The sequence below is a fragment of the Hevea brasiliensis genome, chromosome 5 (assembly GCF_030052815.1).
Source record: "Hevea brasiliensis isolate MT/VB/25A 57/8 chromosome 5, ASM3005281v1, whole genome shotgun sequence".
NCBI classification, from domain to species: domain Eukaryota; kingdom Viridiplantae; phylum Streptophyta; class Magnoliopsida; order Malpighiales; family Euphorbiaceae; genus Hevea; species Hevea brasiliensis.
In genome coordinates, this window is record NC_079497.1 from 104,381,424 (window position 1) to 104,396,298 (window position 14,875).

At 34.0% G+C, this 14,875-nt stretch overlaps 1 protein-coding gene across 1 annotated transcript; it reads right to left on the reverse strand.

Annotated features, from left to right (window-relative positions):
- LOC110659586 (uncharacterized) lies at positions 1–12,378 on the reverse strand. The gene is made up of 9 exons (XM_021817550.2): positions 12,164–12,378; positions 11,658–11,873; positions 11,496–11,545; positions 11,324–11,393; positions 11,130–11,235; positions 7,102–7,168; positions 6,729–6,804; positions 723–1,021; positions 1–312 (listed from the first exon to the last, which is right to left on the reverse strand). Exons 2-9 carry the CDS (start codon positions 11,815–11,817, stop codon positions 229–231), a joined length of 912 nt encoding a protein of 303 aa, XP_021673242.1. The 5' UTR covers positions 11,818–11,873; positions 12,164–12,378; the 3' UTR covers positions 1–228.
- Positions 12,379–14,875: the final 2,497 nt, after the last annotated feature.

Sequence of the window (14,875 nt, forward strand, 5' to 3'; positions counted from 1 at the left end):
TCCAGTGAAACCACCCTATATTCATTCTTGACAGAAATTTCTCGTCAATTGTCATAAAGATAGAACAAAAATGCAACAGAAATGCTTTCTCACAAATGCAACCAAAGTTCACTACCAACTCCAGCATTTGAGAACCTCTCTTAGCATTACTAGGTTAATTTAAAGGTAAACCACCACGCACGAGCAGACTAACGAATTGGACATTCTCTCAGCACATAAAAATAAAACCTAATCAATCTCCATACCAGAAACGGCCTCATCTAAAATCTTTTTAAGTTCCTTCACTCTTTGCCTTGTTAATGCAACACAATCCTGCAACCACAGCAAGCCACTTCTTAATCAAACAAAAAAAGGATATTCGGCCCTGTTTGGGGTTGAATTGGGAGGCCAAAAAAAGCATATTTGGAAAAACATTACTTTAGATGCTGTTAAAAAGATGCAATTTGAAAAAAAGTTGTTTGAGTTCTTATAACTAAAATGTGTCAAATTAACACTATTTTAGATGTTTAAAAATGCAGTGAAAAAAGTTGTTCGAGTTCTTATAACTTAAACGTGTCAAATTTTAAACGAATTTTTAATATCCTATTTAAGGACATGTTTTTCTCAATAGCAGCTCCAACTTTTACTGCCATTAGATAGAAATTTTATTGGCATTAGATAGATCCCTTCATGTTGACTTTGAATTTTGGGTTCGTATCAAATATATTTAGAAATAAACCTACCTGAACAGCTGATGTATAGGCAAGAACTGGTCCACCTGGCTTGTAAAAGGACACAAGTCTAGAAGATGAATCCAAAACCACTGTTACAAGAGTTTCCATGATAGACTCTTCCTCTGCAGTAGGATCTGCCAAGATGTAGTTCTTGTGAAGAATGCATGTTAATGAGAATGGCAGGCTTCTCAGCGTGAGCTTCCTCTTCTCCTTATTGACTGGCTCCTTATCCAACTTTCCTCCCTCACCTTCCTCAGACACAACTACTATCTTTCCATCATCATTCAGGGAAACTATGGGGATTTGCACTGCAAGATATCAAAAGTACTAAACAATGACACAAAAAATTATGATAATAACAACATCAACAATTATAATAATAAAACAAAGAAACCAGAAAGTTTTTAAGTTCAATCTAAAAAGGAGCAAATGAAACTGTTATGGAAAGTCAATCACTATGTTATGGAAAGTCAATCACTATATTATTTCTCTGTATATTCTGTATTCCGTATTCCTATTTAGGATTTCTTATTTATGATTTTTTCTTAATTAGTAGAACACAATTATAGGAATCAATTGTATATATATACCCATGTACAGATTAATTGATATCAATGAGAATCATCTCTTTCTACATGGTATCAGAGCAGGTCATCAATCTAGGGTGACTATTTGTTCTCACTACCCAGCTCAGGAGAGACCTTAGCCGCCGACCGGCCGTTTCAACCCCATCATTCCACCACTGTGTGCTGTTACCTGATCCAGTATACCATTAAAGGACTTCTGAGGTTTGGCTCTCAGATCCTATTTCGGTATTTGCTTGATTTGTTATTTTGGGTTATTTTGCTGCTATAAGCACTTTGGATTAGCGTTTCGGTTAGTTTTCTTTGTCTCAACAAATGGCAGACAATAAGAATGTTATTTCTGATGTGATTCCGGTGATGACTAAGATCACGGAACACAAACTTAATGGTTCGAATTACCTGGAGTGGAGTAAGACTGTTAGGGTCTATTTGCGTAGCATTGATAAGGATGATCACCTTACTAAAGATCCACCCACTGATGATACACGACAAACTTGGCTAAGGGAGGATGCTCGGTTGTTTTTGCAGCTTCGGAACTCGATTCATAGTGAGGTAATTAGTTTAATTAATCACTGTGAATTTGTTAAGGAATTGATGGATTACTTAGATTTTCTCAGATTCGTAAAGGGAATATCTCCAGTATTTATGATGTTTGTAAGGCATTCTACCGTGCTGAGAAAGAGGATAAGTCTCTCACGGCTTATTTTATGGATTTTAAACGGGTATATGAGGAACTTAATGTATTGTTGCCTTTTAGTCCTGATGTAAAAGTTCAGCAGGCCCAACGGGAGCAACTAGCTGTTATGAGTTTTCTTGCAGGCCTTCCTTCAGACTATGAGGCTGCTAAATCTCAGATTCTCTCCAGTTCTGAGATTTCCTCTTTGCATGAAACGTTCACACGGGTCCTTCGTACAGAGAGTACTCAATCTTCACAGCTTGCGAGTAGTGCTCTTATTAGCCGTAATCCAAATGGACAACGTGGTAATAGAAGAGGAAGTAGAGGAGGAATTACAGCAAATGTATAATCAGCGTAATGGAGAGGCTAGTTCTAATCAGGACTCAAGAGGAGTCATTTGTTATTATTGCCATGAGCCTGGCCATACAAAATATAATTGTCCGCAACTTCAGAGGAAAAATCAGCGATCACAGATGGCAAATATTGCAGCAGAGAATTCTACAGTATCCTCCTCTGAGAAAACTATTTTAGTATCTGCAGAGGATTTTGCACAATTTTCCCAGTATCAGGCATCTCTAAAGCCTACCAGTTCCTCACATCGCGATCACGAGTCGAGTAAATCCACTACATGCCTTGTGTCTTCTTCATCCAAATGGGTTATTGATTCTGGTGCGACAGATCACATGACAGGTAATTCTAGTCTTCTATATGCTTTTCAGTCTAATCTCACTTCCTCTACTGTTACTTTAGCTGATGGTTCTACTTCTTGTGTCATGGGTTCTGGAACTGCGAACCCGACTTCATCAATTTCTTTGTCTTCTGTTTTGTGTCTACCAAAATTCTCTTTTAATCTACTTTCTGTTAGTAAACTTACTCGTACCTTAAATTGTTCTGTTTCCTTTTTTCCTGACCAGTGTTTATTTCAGAATCTTACGACGAAGCAGATTATTGGTAGAGGACGCGAGTCAGGTGGTCTCTACATTCTGGAAAATCATGTACCGCGGTCGCTTGTTTGCTCCAGTACCTTAACACCTCTTGAAGCTCATTGTAGATTGGGTCATCCTTCTTTGTCTACCATGAAGAAGCTGTGTCCTCAATTTCAGTCTTTATCAGTACTAGAATGTGAGTCGTGTCAGTTTGCAAAACATCATCGTTTGCCTTCTGTGTCTAGAGTCAATAAACGGGCTTCATCCCTTTTTGAGTTAGTTCATTCTGATGTTTGGGGTCCTTGTTCTATTACATCTAAAACTGGATTTCGTTATTTTGTTACTTTTGTTGATGATTACTCTCGTGTTACCTGGTTATATTTAATGAAGAATCGTTCTGAGTTGTTTTCTATCTTTTGTGCCTTTTGTAATGAAATCAAAACTCAATTTAATATTTCTGTGCGCATATTAAGAAGTGATAATGCCACAGAATATTTTTCAGCACAATTTCAGTCTTATATGACACAAAATGGCATTCTTCATCAGTCTTCCTGTGCGGATACCCCATCCCAAAATGGCGTGGCCGAAAGAAAAAATCGTCATCTTCTTGAGGTAACTCGTGCTCTTCTTTTTCAGATGAAAGTACCTAAACACTTTTGGGCTGATGCAGTTTCTACGGCATGTTTTTTGATCAATCGTATGCCGTCTTCTGTCCTTAATGGGGATATTCCTTATACTACTTTGTTTCCTACAAAATCTTTATTCCCTATTGAACCCCGTATTTTTGGTTGTACCTGTTTTGTGCGTGATGTTCGTCCACAGGTTACTAAATTGGATCCAAAATCTCTCAAATGTGTCTTCCTTGGGTACTCCCGGCTCCAAAAAGGGTATCGTTGTTTCTCTCCTACTCTTAATCGTTATCTTGTTTTTGCAGATGTCACATTTTTTGAGTCCACTCTATTTTTTCCTCCATCATCTATGTATGAGAGTCAGGAGGAGGAGGATGATCTCTTAATATATACTGTCCAACCAATGTCTAGTCCTCTCCCACAGCCTGTTCCTTCTGTCTCTAGACCTACTCGACCTCCCGTTGTTCATGTTTATTCCAGGAGATTGGAGATTCCTGACTCAGATCCTCCACCAGCTACTTCGTTGGGCGATCCTGTACCTCATACTGATCATAATTCTGATCTAAACTTACCCATTGCTTTTCGTAAAGGTAAACGTTCATGTACTTACCCTATCTCTTCTTTTGTTTCTTATAATCAATTGTCTTCTTGTTCTCGGTGTTTTATTACTTCTTTAGACTCTGTTCTTATCCCTAATAATCGCTCATGAGGCCTTTGTCTCATCCCGGGCCGTGTGATGCTATGAAAGAGGAAATGGAGGCTTTAGATGCTAATGGTACATGGGAACTATTGCCTTTGCCCACTGGTAAGAAAGCTATTGGATGCAAATGGGTATTTACAGTAAAAGTAAATCCTGATGGTTCTGTGGCTAGGTTAAAAGCACGCCTTGTAGCAAAAGGATATGCTCAGACATATGAGGTTGATTACTCTGATACTTTTTCTCCTGTAGCTAAACTTACTTCTATTCGCTTGTTTATCTCTTTAGCAGCTACATATGATTGGCCCCTGCATCAATTGGATATCAAGAATGCTTTCCTTCATGGTGATCTTCAGGAGGAGGTGTATATGGAGCAACCACCTGGGTTTGTTGCTCGGGGAGTTGGGTAAAGTTTGTAGGCTTTAAGTCTCTTTATGGCTTGAAACAAAGTCCTAGGGCATGGTTTGGGAGGTTCAAAGAAGCAAGACAGAATTTGGTATGCAAAAGAGTAAGTGTGATCACTCAAGATTTTATAGGCAACTGAGGTGGCATAATTCTCTTGGTAGTCTATGTGGATGACATTGTCATCACCGGGAGTGATTCTGCAGTATTTCATCTCTTAAAACCTTCCTCCAAACTCGATTTGGACCAAAGACTTAGGATTGTTAAAGTATTTCTTGGGTATCGAAGTTATAAGAAGTAAGAAGGGTATTTTCTTGTCTCAAAGAAAATATGTCCTCAATCTATTGACAGAGACAGGAAAATTAGGTGCTAAGCCTTGTAGCGCACCAATGACTCCAACTTTACAATCAAGTAGCGGGGATAGTGAGTTGTTTGAAGATCCGAGAGATACAGGAGATTGGTAAGAAAATTGAACTACCTTACAGTCACTCGTCCTGACATTGCTTATGCCGTTAGTGTGGTAAGTCAGTTTATGTCTTCCCCAACTGTTGCTCATTGGAAAGCCTTGGAACAAATCTTGTGTTATCTGAAGGGCGCTCCAGGAAGAGGTTTGCTATATGGCAATCATGGGCATTTGAATGTTGAATGTTTTTCAGATGCCGACTGGGCTGGATCTAAGGTTGACAGGAGGTCAACTCCTGGATATTGCGTTTGTATTGGAGGAACTTTGGTGTCTTGGAGAAGTACGAAGCCGAGTGTAGTTTCTCGATCTAGTGCTGAATCCGAATACTGAGCCATGGCACAATCGATGTGAGGTAATGTGGATACTTCAATTACTAGATGAGACCGGTTTTAAGACCTCTCTGCCTGCGAAATTGTGGTGTGATAATCAAGCTGCTCTTCATATTGCTTCTAATCCGGTGTTTCATGAGCGGACCAAACATATTGAGATTGATTGTCACTTTATTCGTGAAAAAATTCAACAACAGATCATCTCAACAGGACACATCAAAACTGGAGAGCAGTTAGGAGATATTTTCACAAAAGCTCTGAATGGAGCTAGGATTGACTACATTTGTAACAAGTTGGGCATGATTAACATCTATGCTCCAACTTGAGGGGGAGTGTTATGGAAAGTCAATCACTATGTTATGGAAAGTCAATCACTATATTATTTCTCTGTATATTCTGTATTCTGTATTCCTATTTAGGATTTCTTATTTATGATTTTTTCCTAATTAGTAGAACACAATTATAGGAATCAATTGTATATATATACCCATGTACAGATTAATTGATATCAATGAGAATCATCTCTTTCTACAGAAACAAATAGCCAACACACTTTTCTTTCGGAGATAATTACAACACAATTACCAGAGAAATAAGCTTGAAACTGAGTGTGAACAATTGTAAGAACACTACACTTTTCATTTGATGTTAGACAAAAGAATGGCTGAATGGGTTAAGGTTTGATATCCAACATAGACATGTGAAGTCATGTGATATTCAATTTAAACATTCTTCTAAAGTTGAATTGGCTTTTACTTTTTTCTAAAAGATATGAGCAGTTAACGTTCAGCAATACAACAACCTTAAACTAGCTAGTCCTGGCCACCGGCTAGTTCCAATTCATGGAACTAAGGACCCTAAACTAGACCGCAACTGCAAGGTTCAAATGGTTTCAGTTCGATCCAGTTTGAGTCAATCTAACAGTTGAAAATTTTTTTCATTTTTTTAAGGAAAAAAAAGTGGGCTCAAACTGGACCCAAAACGGAACCGCCCAGTCTAGTTAAAGGAGGGAAGGAAATGGTTCTGGTCTGGTTTGGGCCCGAACTGGACTGTGGCTGGCTTTAAAACTAGCTTTAGAGCACCAAGCACAATATTTAAAGGATGAATCCAGTCAAACTGTCAAAGCCAACCAAATTTGGTGTTCCATTTCCACACAAAGCTGCACTACAGGGAACAATTTATAGACAAGTGTCACAAAGTTAAGGTGCAAGGCTTTTAGGCAAGCATATTTATTTTCACAGGCTGTACCAGTTCTTCAATGAGCCACACAACACAAGATGTGAAAACGTGAAAAAGGCTGCAAACTTACAATGGGAGAAGGCAGCCACTGCTGAAAGCAATGCAGCATCAAAAAGAGCACCATCAGCATCCAAACAGTATATGTCCTGCAGGAGACATTTTTTAGTGTTTGTTTGTCATTTGACAGAGAACAATCACTTACATGTCAATCTTGTTACAAAAAAAAAATGAAATGAGTTAACTACAGTCGTACAATATAACTTCCACGTGTTAAAACAAAAAAAAAACTCAATTCTCTAATGATGTGTGTGTGTCTCTGCATGCATGCACACACTTTTATATTCTTCCTCAAAAATTAAAAAGAAACAAAAGAAGAGGAAGGAGAATGTGAAATTAATTTAAAGGCAAAGACGAAGAAAGAAGACAAAATTATTATTCCTTACAAGGTATGCCATCCACGCCGCTTTTCCACTGACCAAAGATAGTTCCTTTAAATTAATCATGCCAGAACTGCGACAATCCAAAAAATAATTGTTAACAGTGAATGAAATTGATCAAGTGAAGGAAGAATCCAGTAAAATTAATAGGGCTGTTAAGCAACCCAAAGTATCTAAGACATAACGCTTAGGTGTGTTATCTCAATATCTAAATGTTTCTTCAAGTCTAGCCAAACTTTATTCAAACTCCCCAAAAGGAATTTTTTGAAGATATGGTCGAGCCTATAGTTGCTAGATCCATGGATTTATCATGTATCACAGCCACCAGTCTTTAGGACATCTACAAAATCAAGATTTTACATCAAAAAAGCAATAGCATAGGAAAAAGTCTTCACTCCTCACCAAAGTTGTATACCTCAGCCACCAATGAATTTATTACAGATGACAACATTATATATACATGCATTCACCAATACATAATGCCTCATAAATATACCACTCCTGCCAACGAATTACATGAAGATATCATTACCTTGATAGAAAATAATAGTTCATATTCATGAGTTACATTGCCATAATCATCAGTTAAGGAGCTTTACACATGCCTAGATTCTTACTGGAGAAAGAGAACTAGTGAAACGGGTAAGTGAAACGGGTAAGTGAAACGGGTAATGGTATTTTTAGTCTTTTGTTTTTCAGTATTACATATTACAGGCTACAGTCTTGAGCACATGAGAGTCTGACTTTGCAAGCAAGAAGATTACAGGTTCAAATACTAAGAACCAGCATTTCACGCAAAAGCATTTACAAGTAGGATTATCTAGAGTTCTGGACAATGATTATAGCAATGACCTTTTCTTAAGTCTTTCTATTCATATTATTTCACCACCTACATACAATTATGACGCCATCCCTATATAACTAAAAATCTCGACATTATACAAAAATTGACACAACATGAAGCTCAAATAGAACATCTCACACACAATACACAAGTATTGAGAGAAAAACTCTGCAGATTTTATTAATCAAATCTCAAAATCTGAAAATACATAGAATATATGAGCTACAACTAATAGAGTTTTGATCTCCTAAACCTAATAGGAAAATAAATCTACCAATTAGGAAGCATGGATTTAAATTATAGTCGCGTTCGCAGTCATGGTCGCCTATGTAAACGCAGACACGGGGAAATGTGAAAAGAAAACAGCATTTTAAAAAAATATAAGAAACGGAAACGTGGGGGAAACGTTTGTGTGTGTGTGTGTGTGCGTGTATATATATATATCTCCAAATCATGATTTATACACAAATTAAAATTATATAACTTTAATTAAACAAATTGTTGCAAATTATATAATATAAATTACACAATTTATCTACAATTTATATAATTTAAATTAAAAAAATTACATATAAATTATTATTAAAATAAGAATTAAAACACAAAACCCATTAAACCAATATACTAAAAACCAATCATAGTTTTAAATTGCGGTCGCGGTCAAGGACAACGGAAACAAGTTTATAAAGGCCATAACGTAACGGAAACGTCTTGGCGTCACATAAATTTTTTTGAAAAATTTGCAAAGTTCATAAAATGAATAGATATTGATAGATACAAGTAAAACCAAGATATACAACTATATAATAAGCATAATACATCAAATTATATGCTATTAATAATGTATTTTAGTAAAATTACTTCTAAAAATAATTCAAATTAGAAAAAATACAAAAACATATAGATCGGCAAACCAATGTTTCATACTATAAACTTAACAACAAAGTCTAATATTAAACAAAATTTTCTTTAACAAATATGTATAAAAAACAAATAATACTCAACTTTGGCAAGAAGTAGTTGTAGAGAATACAAACATTTGATGATCTTACCTTCAAAAAGAGTAAGGGAAAGATTTGTAGAAAGAAGGAGAAGTTTAGGTAAAATTTGAGAGAAAATGTGATAGAAACAGCAGTTAAAAGGCCAAAACATACGAAGAATCAAAAAAAATAAATAAATAAAGAAAACACTGCAAGCATATGTTTTTTGTCAACTGAATTATTAAGGCCATGGTCGCTACCGTTACTTAACGGTAAATAACAGCCATTATCGTTATGCAACAGTGGTAATGGCCGTTACCAATGCAACTCAATGTCTGCCTTTAAATAAGGGGGTAAAGGATAACGGCCTCTTGAAAAACCCGTAAATAACGGCTGTTACGTAACGTAAATGCCGTCATTTAGAACCAATCAACCAATCAATCACAAATTCAAAACCATTAATGTAATATAAAAACCTAAAATTTACCAATACCAACTTCTTTGAAATGCTCTGTGCAAAAGCTTGTGTGATACTGTGAACCAAGGGAATGCTCTGCCTCACATGGGATGGGATGGGATGGGATGGGATGGGAAGTTGGGAACTTTGGGAGGCAGGAAGTTAAAAGGAGGCAGATCCACTCATTTGCGATTCTGTGATGCTCACTGCCGTCAGTGGCCTCGCAATTGTCATCACTAGCAACAGGTAATTGCTCCAATGCTCTTCTTTTTCTTCTTATTCTTCTTCTTCTTTGATGCGGCACACAACATATTTAAGTTAACCTTTTTTTTTTAAATTAAAAACACGCCTTTCTTCTCTGAATTTCCGGTTCTCCATATTTGCGAAAATGGCCTAGAAACTTCTCGCCAACGTTTCTTCATTTTTTACACGGGGAAACTCCACCCGTTGCCATTTCCATGCATCATAGACGATCATAGATAACGGAAACAAGCCTATAATGGCCGTAACTTAATGATAACTGCCTATTGCTATGCAATTTGTTTTGAAAATTTTACAAAAGTTCATGCAATTAATATATTTTTAAAAATATAAGTAAAACTAAGATACACAACTAAATATTAAGCATAAATACATCAAACATGACATTAAATCCATCATTATTAGACATCATTAGTATTAATCAATTTAAAGCTTAAATGACAATGTAGATAGTAAGGAGTTCACTCTATAACTATGTAAATCAAGCAAATTAATATTTGATACCATAAATTTAACAACAAACCTAGCATCAAACATAATTTTTTTCAACAAATAAGCAAAAACAAAAAGAAAAAAAAAAAAACAAATAACTCACCTTTTGCAAGAAACAAATGTGTAGAACTAAAAGGGTTGTTGATAATAACTCAAGAGAGAAGAAGTAAAAGATTTGTAGAAAGAAAAGTTTAGAAGGAAATTTGAGAGAGAAAGTAAGAGACAACAGCTAAAAACACTTAAGAGGAAAAAAAAATGAGGAATAGTTACTACCCCCATCTGACTTAAAATAATAAATGAGAAAATGGATCATTACTATTACTTAAAATAACAGCCTTTATAGTTAAGTAACGGGTGTAATGGCTGTTACAGAAGCAAACTTTTTTATGCCTTTAAATAATGAGTGTTACAGTAACGGGAGGCAAAAAACCTATAAATAATAGCCGTTACATAACGTAATGGCCTTTTTTTAAAACATGTTAAAAACAATAGGAAGATATAAATAAAATAGGAATTAACCTAATCGTAGATAGAATAGGAAAACGTAATTAAATCCTAAATAAAGTTGGAAGCTTCCTAAATTAATTCTAGCTGTGATTTTGCTGCTGTTGCTTAATAAACAAGAAGTATCAAGTGAATTAGGACAGCTGGACATGCGATTTACCAAAAAAAAAAGGCTGACTTTCACCACTGGACAGAACCGCACGCCACAGGCATGTGGCAGAGTGCTTTTACACGCCCAGGGCGTGTACTACACTGCCAAAACTCCCCAAACTTGCTGCCACCACGTTTTTGTCCCAAAAGCCCAAAATAGGACCACGTCAAAAATACAATAAGAAAGCCCAATAGATACAAAAATAATGATCAACATAGCCTAATGAAATATTTGCAGAAGACATAGCCAGACATAGATATGACAATGATGAGACATTCTTCAAGAATTAAAGACAAAGGAATTAAACAGGATATAGAAAAAAAACTGAACATAGCATTCACTTGCCTCAGTATTGTGTCAGATAACTGCTTGGACACAACTGGTGCAGCCTCAACAGGCCTACCAGGCCTAACAATTGGAGAACAAATTGGAGGCATGTGGAAATCAATAGCTGAAAATAAGAGATTTATGTATTCACATCCAATAAATAAAAGAAGAAGAAGAAAGGACACAAAAACTAAAATAAAAAAAATATTAACCTATGCAGCCCTCGTCTGGTGAATCGGTGGAAGGGCTCATGACTTCCATCTTTATTGCAGCCAACATGGTCTGTGCAGGAAACAAACTATAATAAGTTCAACAATCAAGATGCGTGCATGCGCACCTTAAAGAAAGAGAGAGAAAGATAAAATAAAGAGTGATGCACTTAACAGTTGAACCAATCTTTGCCAGTGCTGACCCATCAGCAGATGCAACAGCCCCTATAAATTAGTCAGGTTCAATTACAATTAGCTATATAAATAATATTCATCTACATTATAAAGTGAAAAATGGGCAAATTCTACAAAAAGAAAAAGGCTTAATTAAACTAACCAAGAGCCAGTGTTGTATCTCTAGCTCTTCCAAGTGGTCTGGCATCAGGGCGAATAGACTCTGAAAGATGACGCTCGTAAAAGCGAAGAGGGAAAAGGCGTCTAAAAGCATCAACCTCCATCTCTGCTGATAAGTCCCCAGAGACATTTGGCAATCCCATTCTCCTCTAGCTCTTGAATAAGCAGCTTTGCTCAATGCAAATGCAAATTAAAGGACCTAACAGGAATGCAGAACTATAAAGACCCTCCAACCTTATTATTTATCGCAAATAAACCACAAATTCAATCCAAAAGAAATGAAAGAAAATGCAAAGAAATGAAAGGAAAACTATTGACGGTCCTTTAAAAAAACAGGATTTTTGCATTAAAGATAATAAAATTAAAATCCCAGAAATATTTTGCATAGATATCAAAATGGGTAACACGAAATCATGGATTTATTAAACAAAACTACAAAATAAGAAGTGTCAATAATAGATAAAAGCACAACGAAATATGAAACCAGACCTGGGTTTTGATGATTCTGAGTTTTTGTAGGTGAATCTGGTATAGTTTTCGTGAAGTATAGATGAAATCGAGGCGAAGGACCCCTGCCGAGTGCGAGCTCTGAGAGAGGCTTAGAGGAGTGCTAAAATAGGTAACGAATGCAGGAGAGGGATAATTAAAGAGTGGAGTTCTTCCTCTCCATTCCGATGTATAAAAAAGATAGGTAAAATTTCAATATAGTTTACGAGCTTTGGGCAACCAATAATTTAATTTGTATTTTTAAAATCAAATAAATTAAACTAATAATTAAACAATTATATTTTTAAAATTAAACAGGCTAGTGTTTCATTTTTTAAATTTTATATTTAAATAATAAATATATTTTATACTTAAATAATTATATATTATATTTAAAATTTAAATATAAAATAAATATACTTACATTATTAAAAATAAAATAAATATAATTTTTTTATAAAAACGCATTTAAAATTAAAATAATTAAAATAATTTCTTATATTTTTTATTAATTTATAAATAAATATTGTATTGATTAAATTAATAAATTTTCCCTAAATTAACTTAACTCTGCCCACTTTTCCCAAATCGCTCATCTTGAAATTGAATTCCTACCTTTCCTTCCCTCTGCTCCTTCCTCTTCAATCTACATAACTATTTCTGTTCCCATAACATCTACTCCTACTCCACCATCATCCACATCGCCCAGTCTATTATTCGGCCTGCTCTCGCTCCACCTGTGTTGTTTGATCACATTGATGCCTTGATGAAATTCTTTGAAGTGCTAGTGAAAACGTATATGGAATGCGATTCTGCTCCATTTGTGTTTAATATGTTCATAAAATCAGATATGCAAATTGCTGATGATGATCACGTGTACTAGAATATCTTGGTGCATGAACTTGGGTAAATTTATATTAAAAGTAAATTATATTTTAATTTTTTTATCAATTTTTAAAATTTAAAAAATTTATTTATCTCCAAGATAGTAAAATTACTTATTTGATTTATTTTTAAAATTTAAAAGACTCATTTAATTTTTTTTAATTTAAATGATTTATTTAGATTTTAAAATATTTTAAAAACTTATGACTGTTGGCCTATACTTTAAATGTTGAAATAGGCCTTTTACCAGTTTTAATGCGTTTGATTATTGGGTTTTTCAAAAGATAGTGAATGGAGATGGTAGGGAAGGCGTGGAGTGAAATGGAGAGATTTGGATGTGTTCTAAATGAGCTTAGTTATAATGTCTTGATGGCTTTGTTTTGTGTGGAAAGGAAGTTAAACAAACAAGACAAGTCATGGGAGGAAATGAATAGGGATTTTTGCGGGTACTCGATCCGATTGAACCCTAATAATATGTGTTTCAGTAGTATATAATCGGGTTTGAGACGGAATTGGATTTGAAATTTAATACTCGTGATAGTTTAGAGTCGTGCTCGGGTTTTATATGTTGGGTATCAATTACCTAAACCCATTTATATAAATATTTAATTAAATATAAAATATATATTTTTTTAATAATATTTATAAATTTGTATATATTTTATTTTATATAAAATAAAATTGAAATATTTTTTGAAATTATTACATTTTTAAAATATAAATTATTAATAAAAATAATTTTTTATATAGATTATTAATTAAATATATAAAATTAAAAGGTTTCGGGTATTTTTCGAATAATAACAATCGGATTTGGGATGGATTTGGGTAGTTGAGAATAAATTTTAATCGGGTTTGGGACGAATTTGGGTTTTGAGAATATTAATCTGGTTCGTATTCGGTTAGAGTGATTTTCACGGGTACTCTACCCTTTGCCATCCCTATAAATAAATTTAAAGATAATAAAGCATGACATTACGGCTCAATGGTAGATTAATTTAGGATTTGGGTTAAGTTGATTGAACTCATGGTTAAATTGTAGTATGATGTGAAAATTAATAAAAAAATAAAAATTATAAATAAATTCCACATGGACTGTCAATGGATAAAATTGCATTATCAGGAATTAATTTTTAAAATTGAGCATAATTGTACCCAAAATGTCAAATGTTAGGATATCAAAATAAAATTGAAATCCTATGATAAAATTATAAATTCATATAAACACTTACAAATAACTTCTAGACAATTTTCTCTCTTTGCTGACCAACACATTATTACAAACTTAACCTCATTACTTTGAAAACTATGCGTAATTGTAGAATGAATATATATATATATATATATATATATATATATATATATATATATATATATATATATATATATATATATATATATATATTTATTTATTTATTTATTTAAAATTTTTCCTAAAGGGGTAACTATAAAAAAAAAAAACTATACTTTCAAATTTTTGTAATTTTACTCCATCCTATAAAATTTGCTAATTAAACCTTGAAATTTTTACTCTTATCAATTATAGTTGACTGTCAGCAAAATTGTTATCTCACTAATAGAGATACTACATTAGCTATTACATAATGCTTATGATAGGGTATAATAGATAAAAATCGAAAGTGTAGAGTTTAATTGGCAATTTAATTAGTATAGAGTATAATTAAAAAAAAATTAAAAGTAAATTTATTTTTGGTAATCTATTCTAAATATTATTAAATTTATAAAAAATAAATTAATTATAAATATATTTAATGTAAATAAATTTTCACATGTACTTTATATGTTACCATCCCTAACATAATCAAAAGA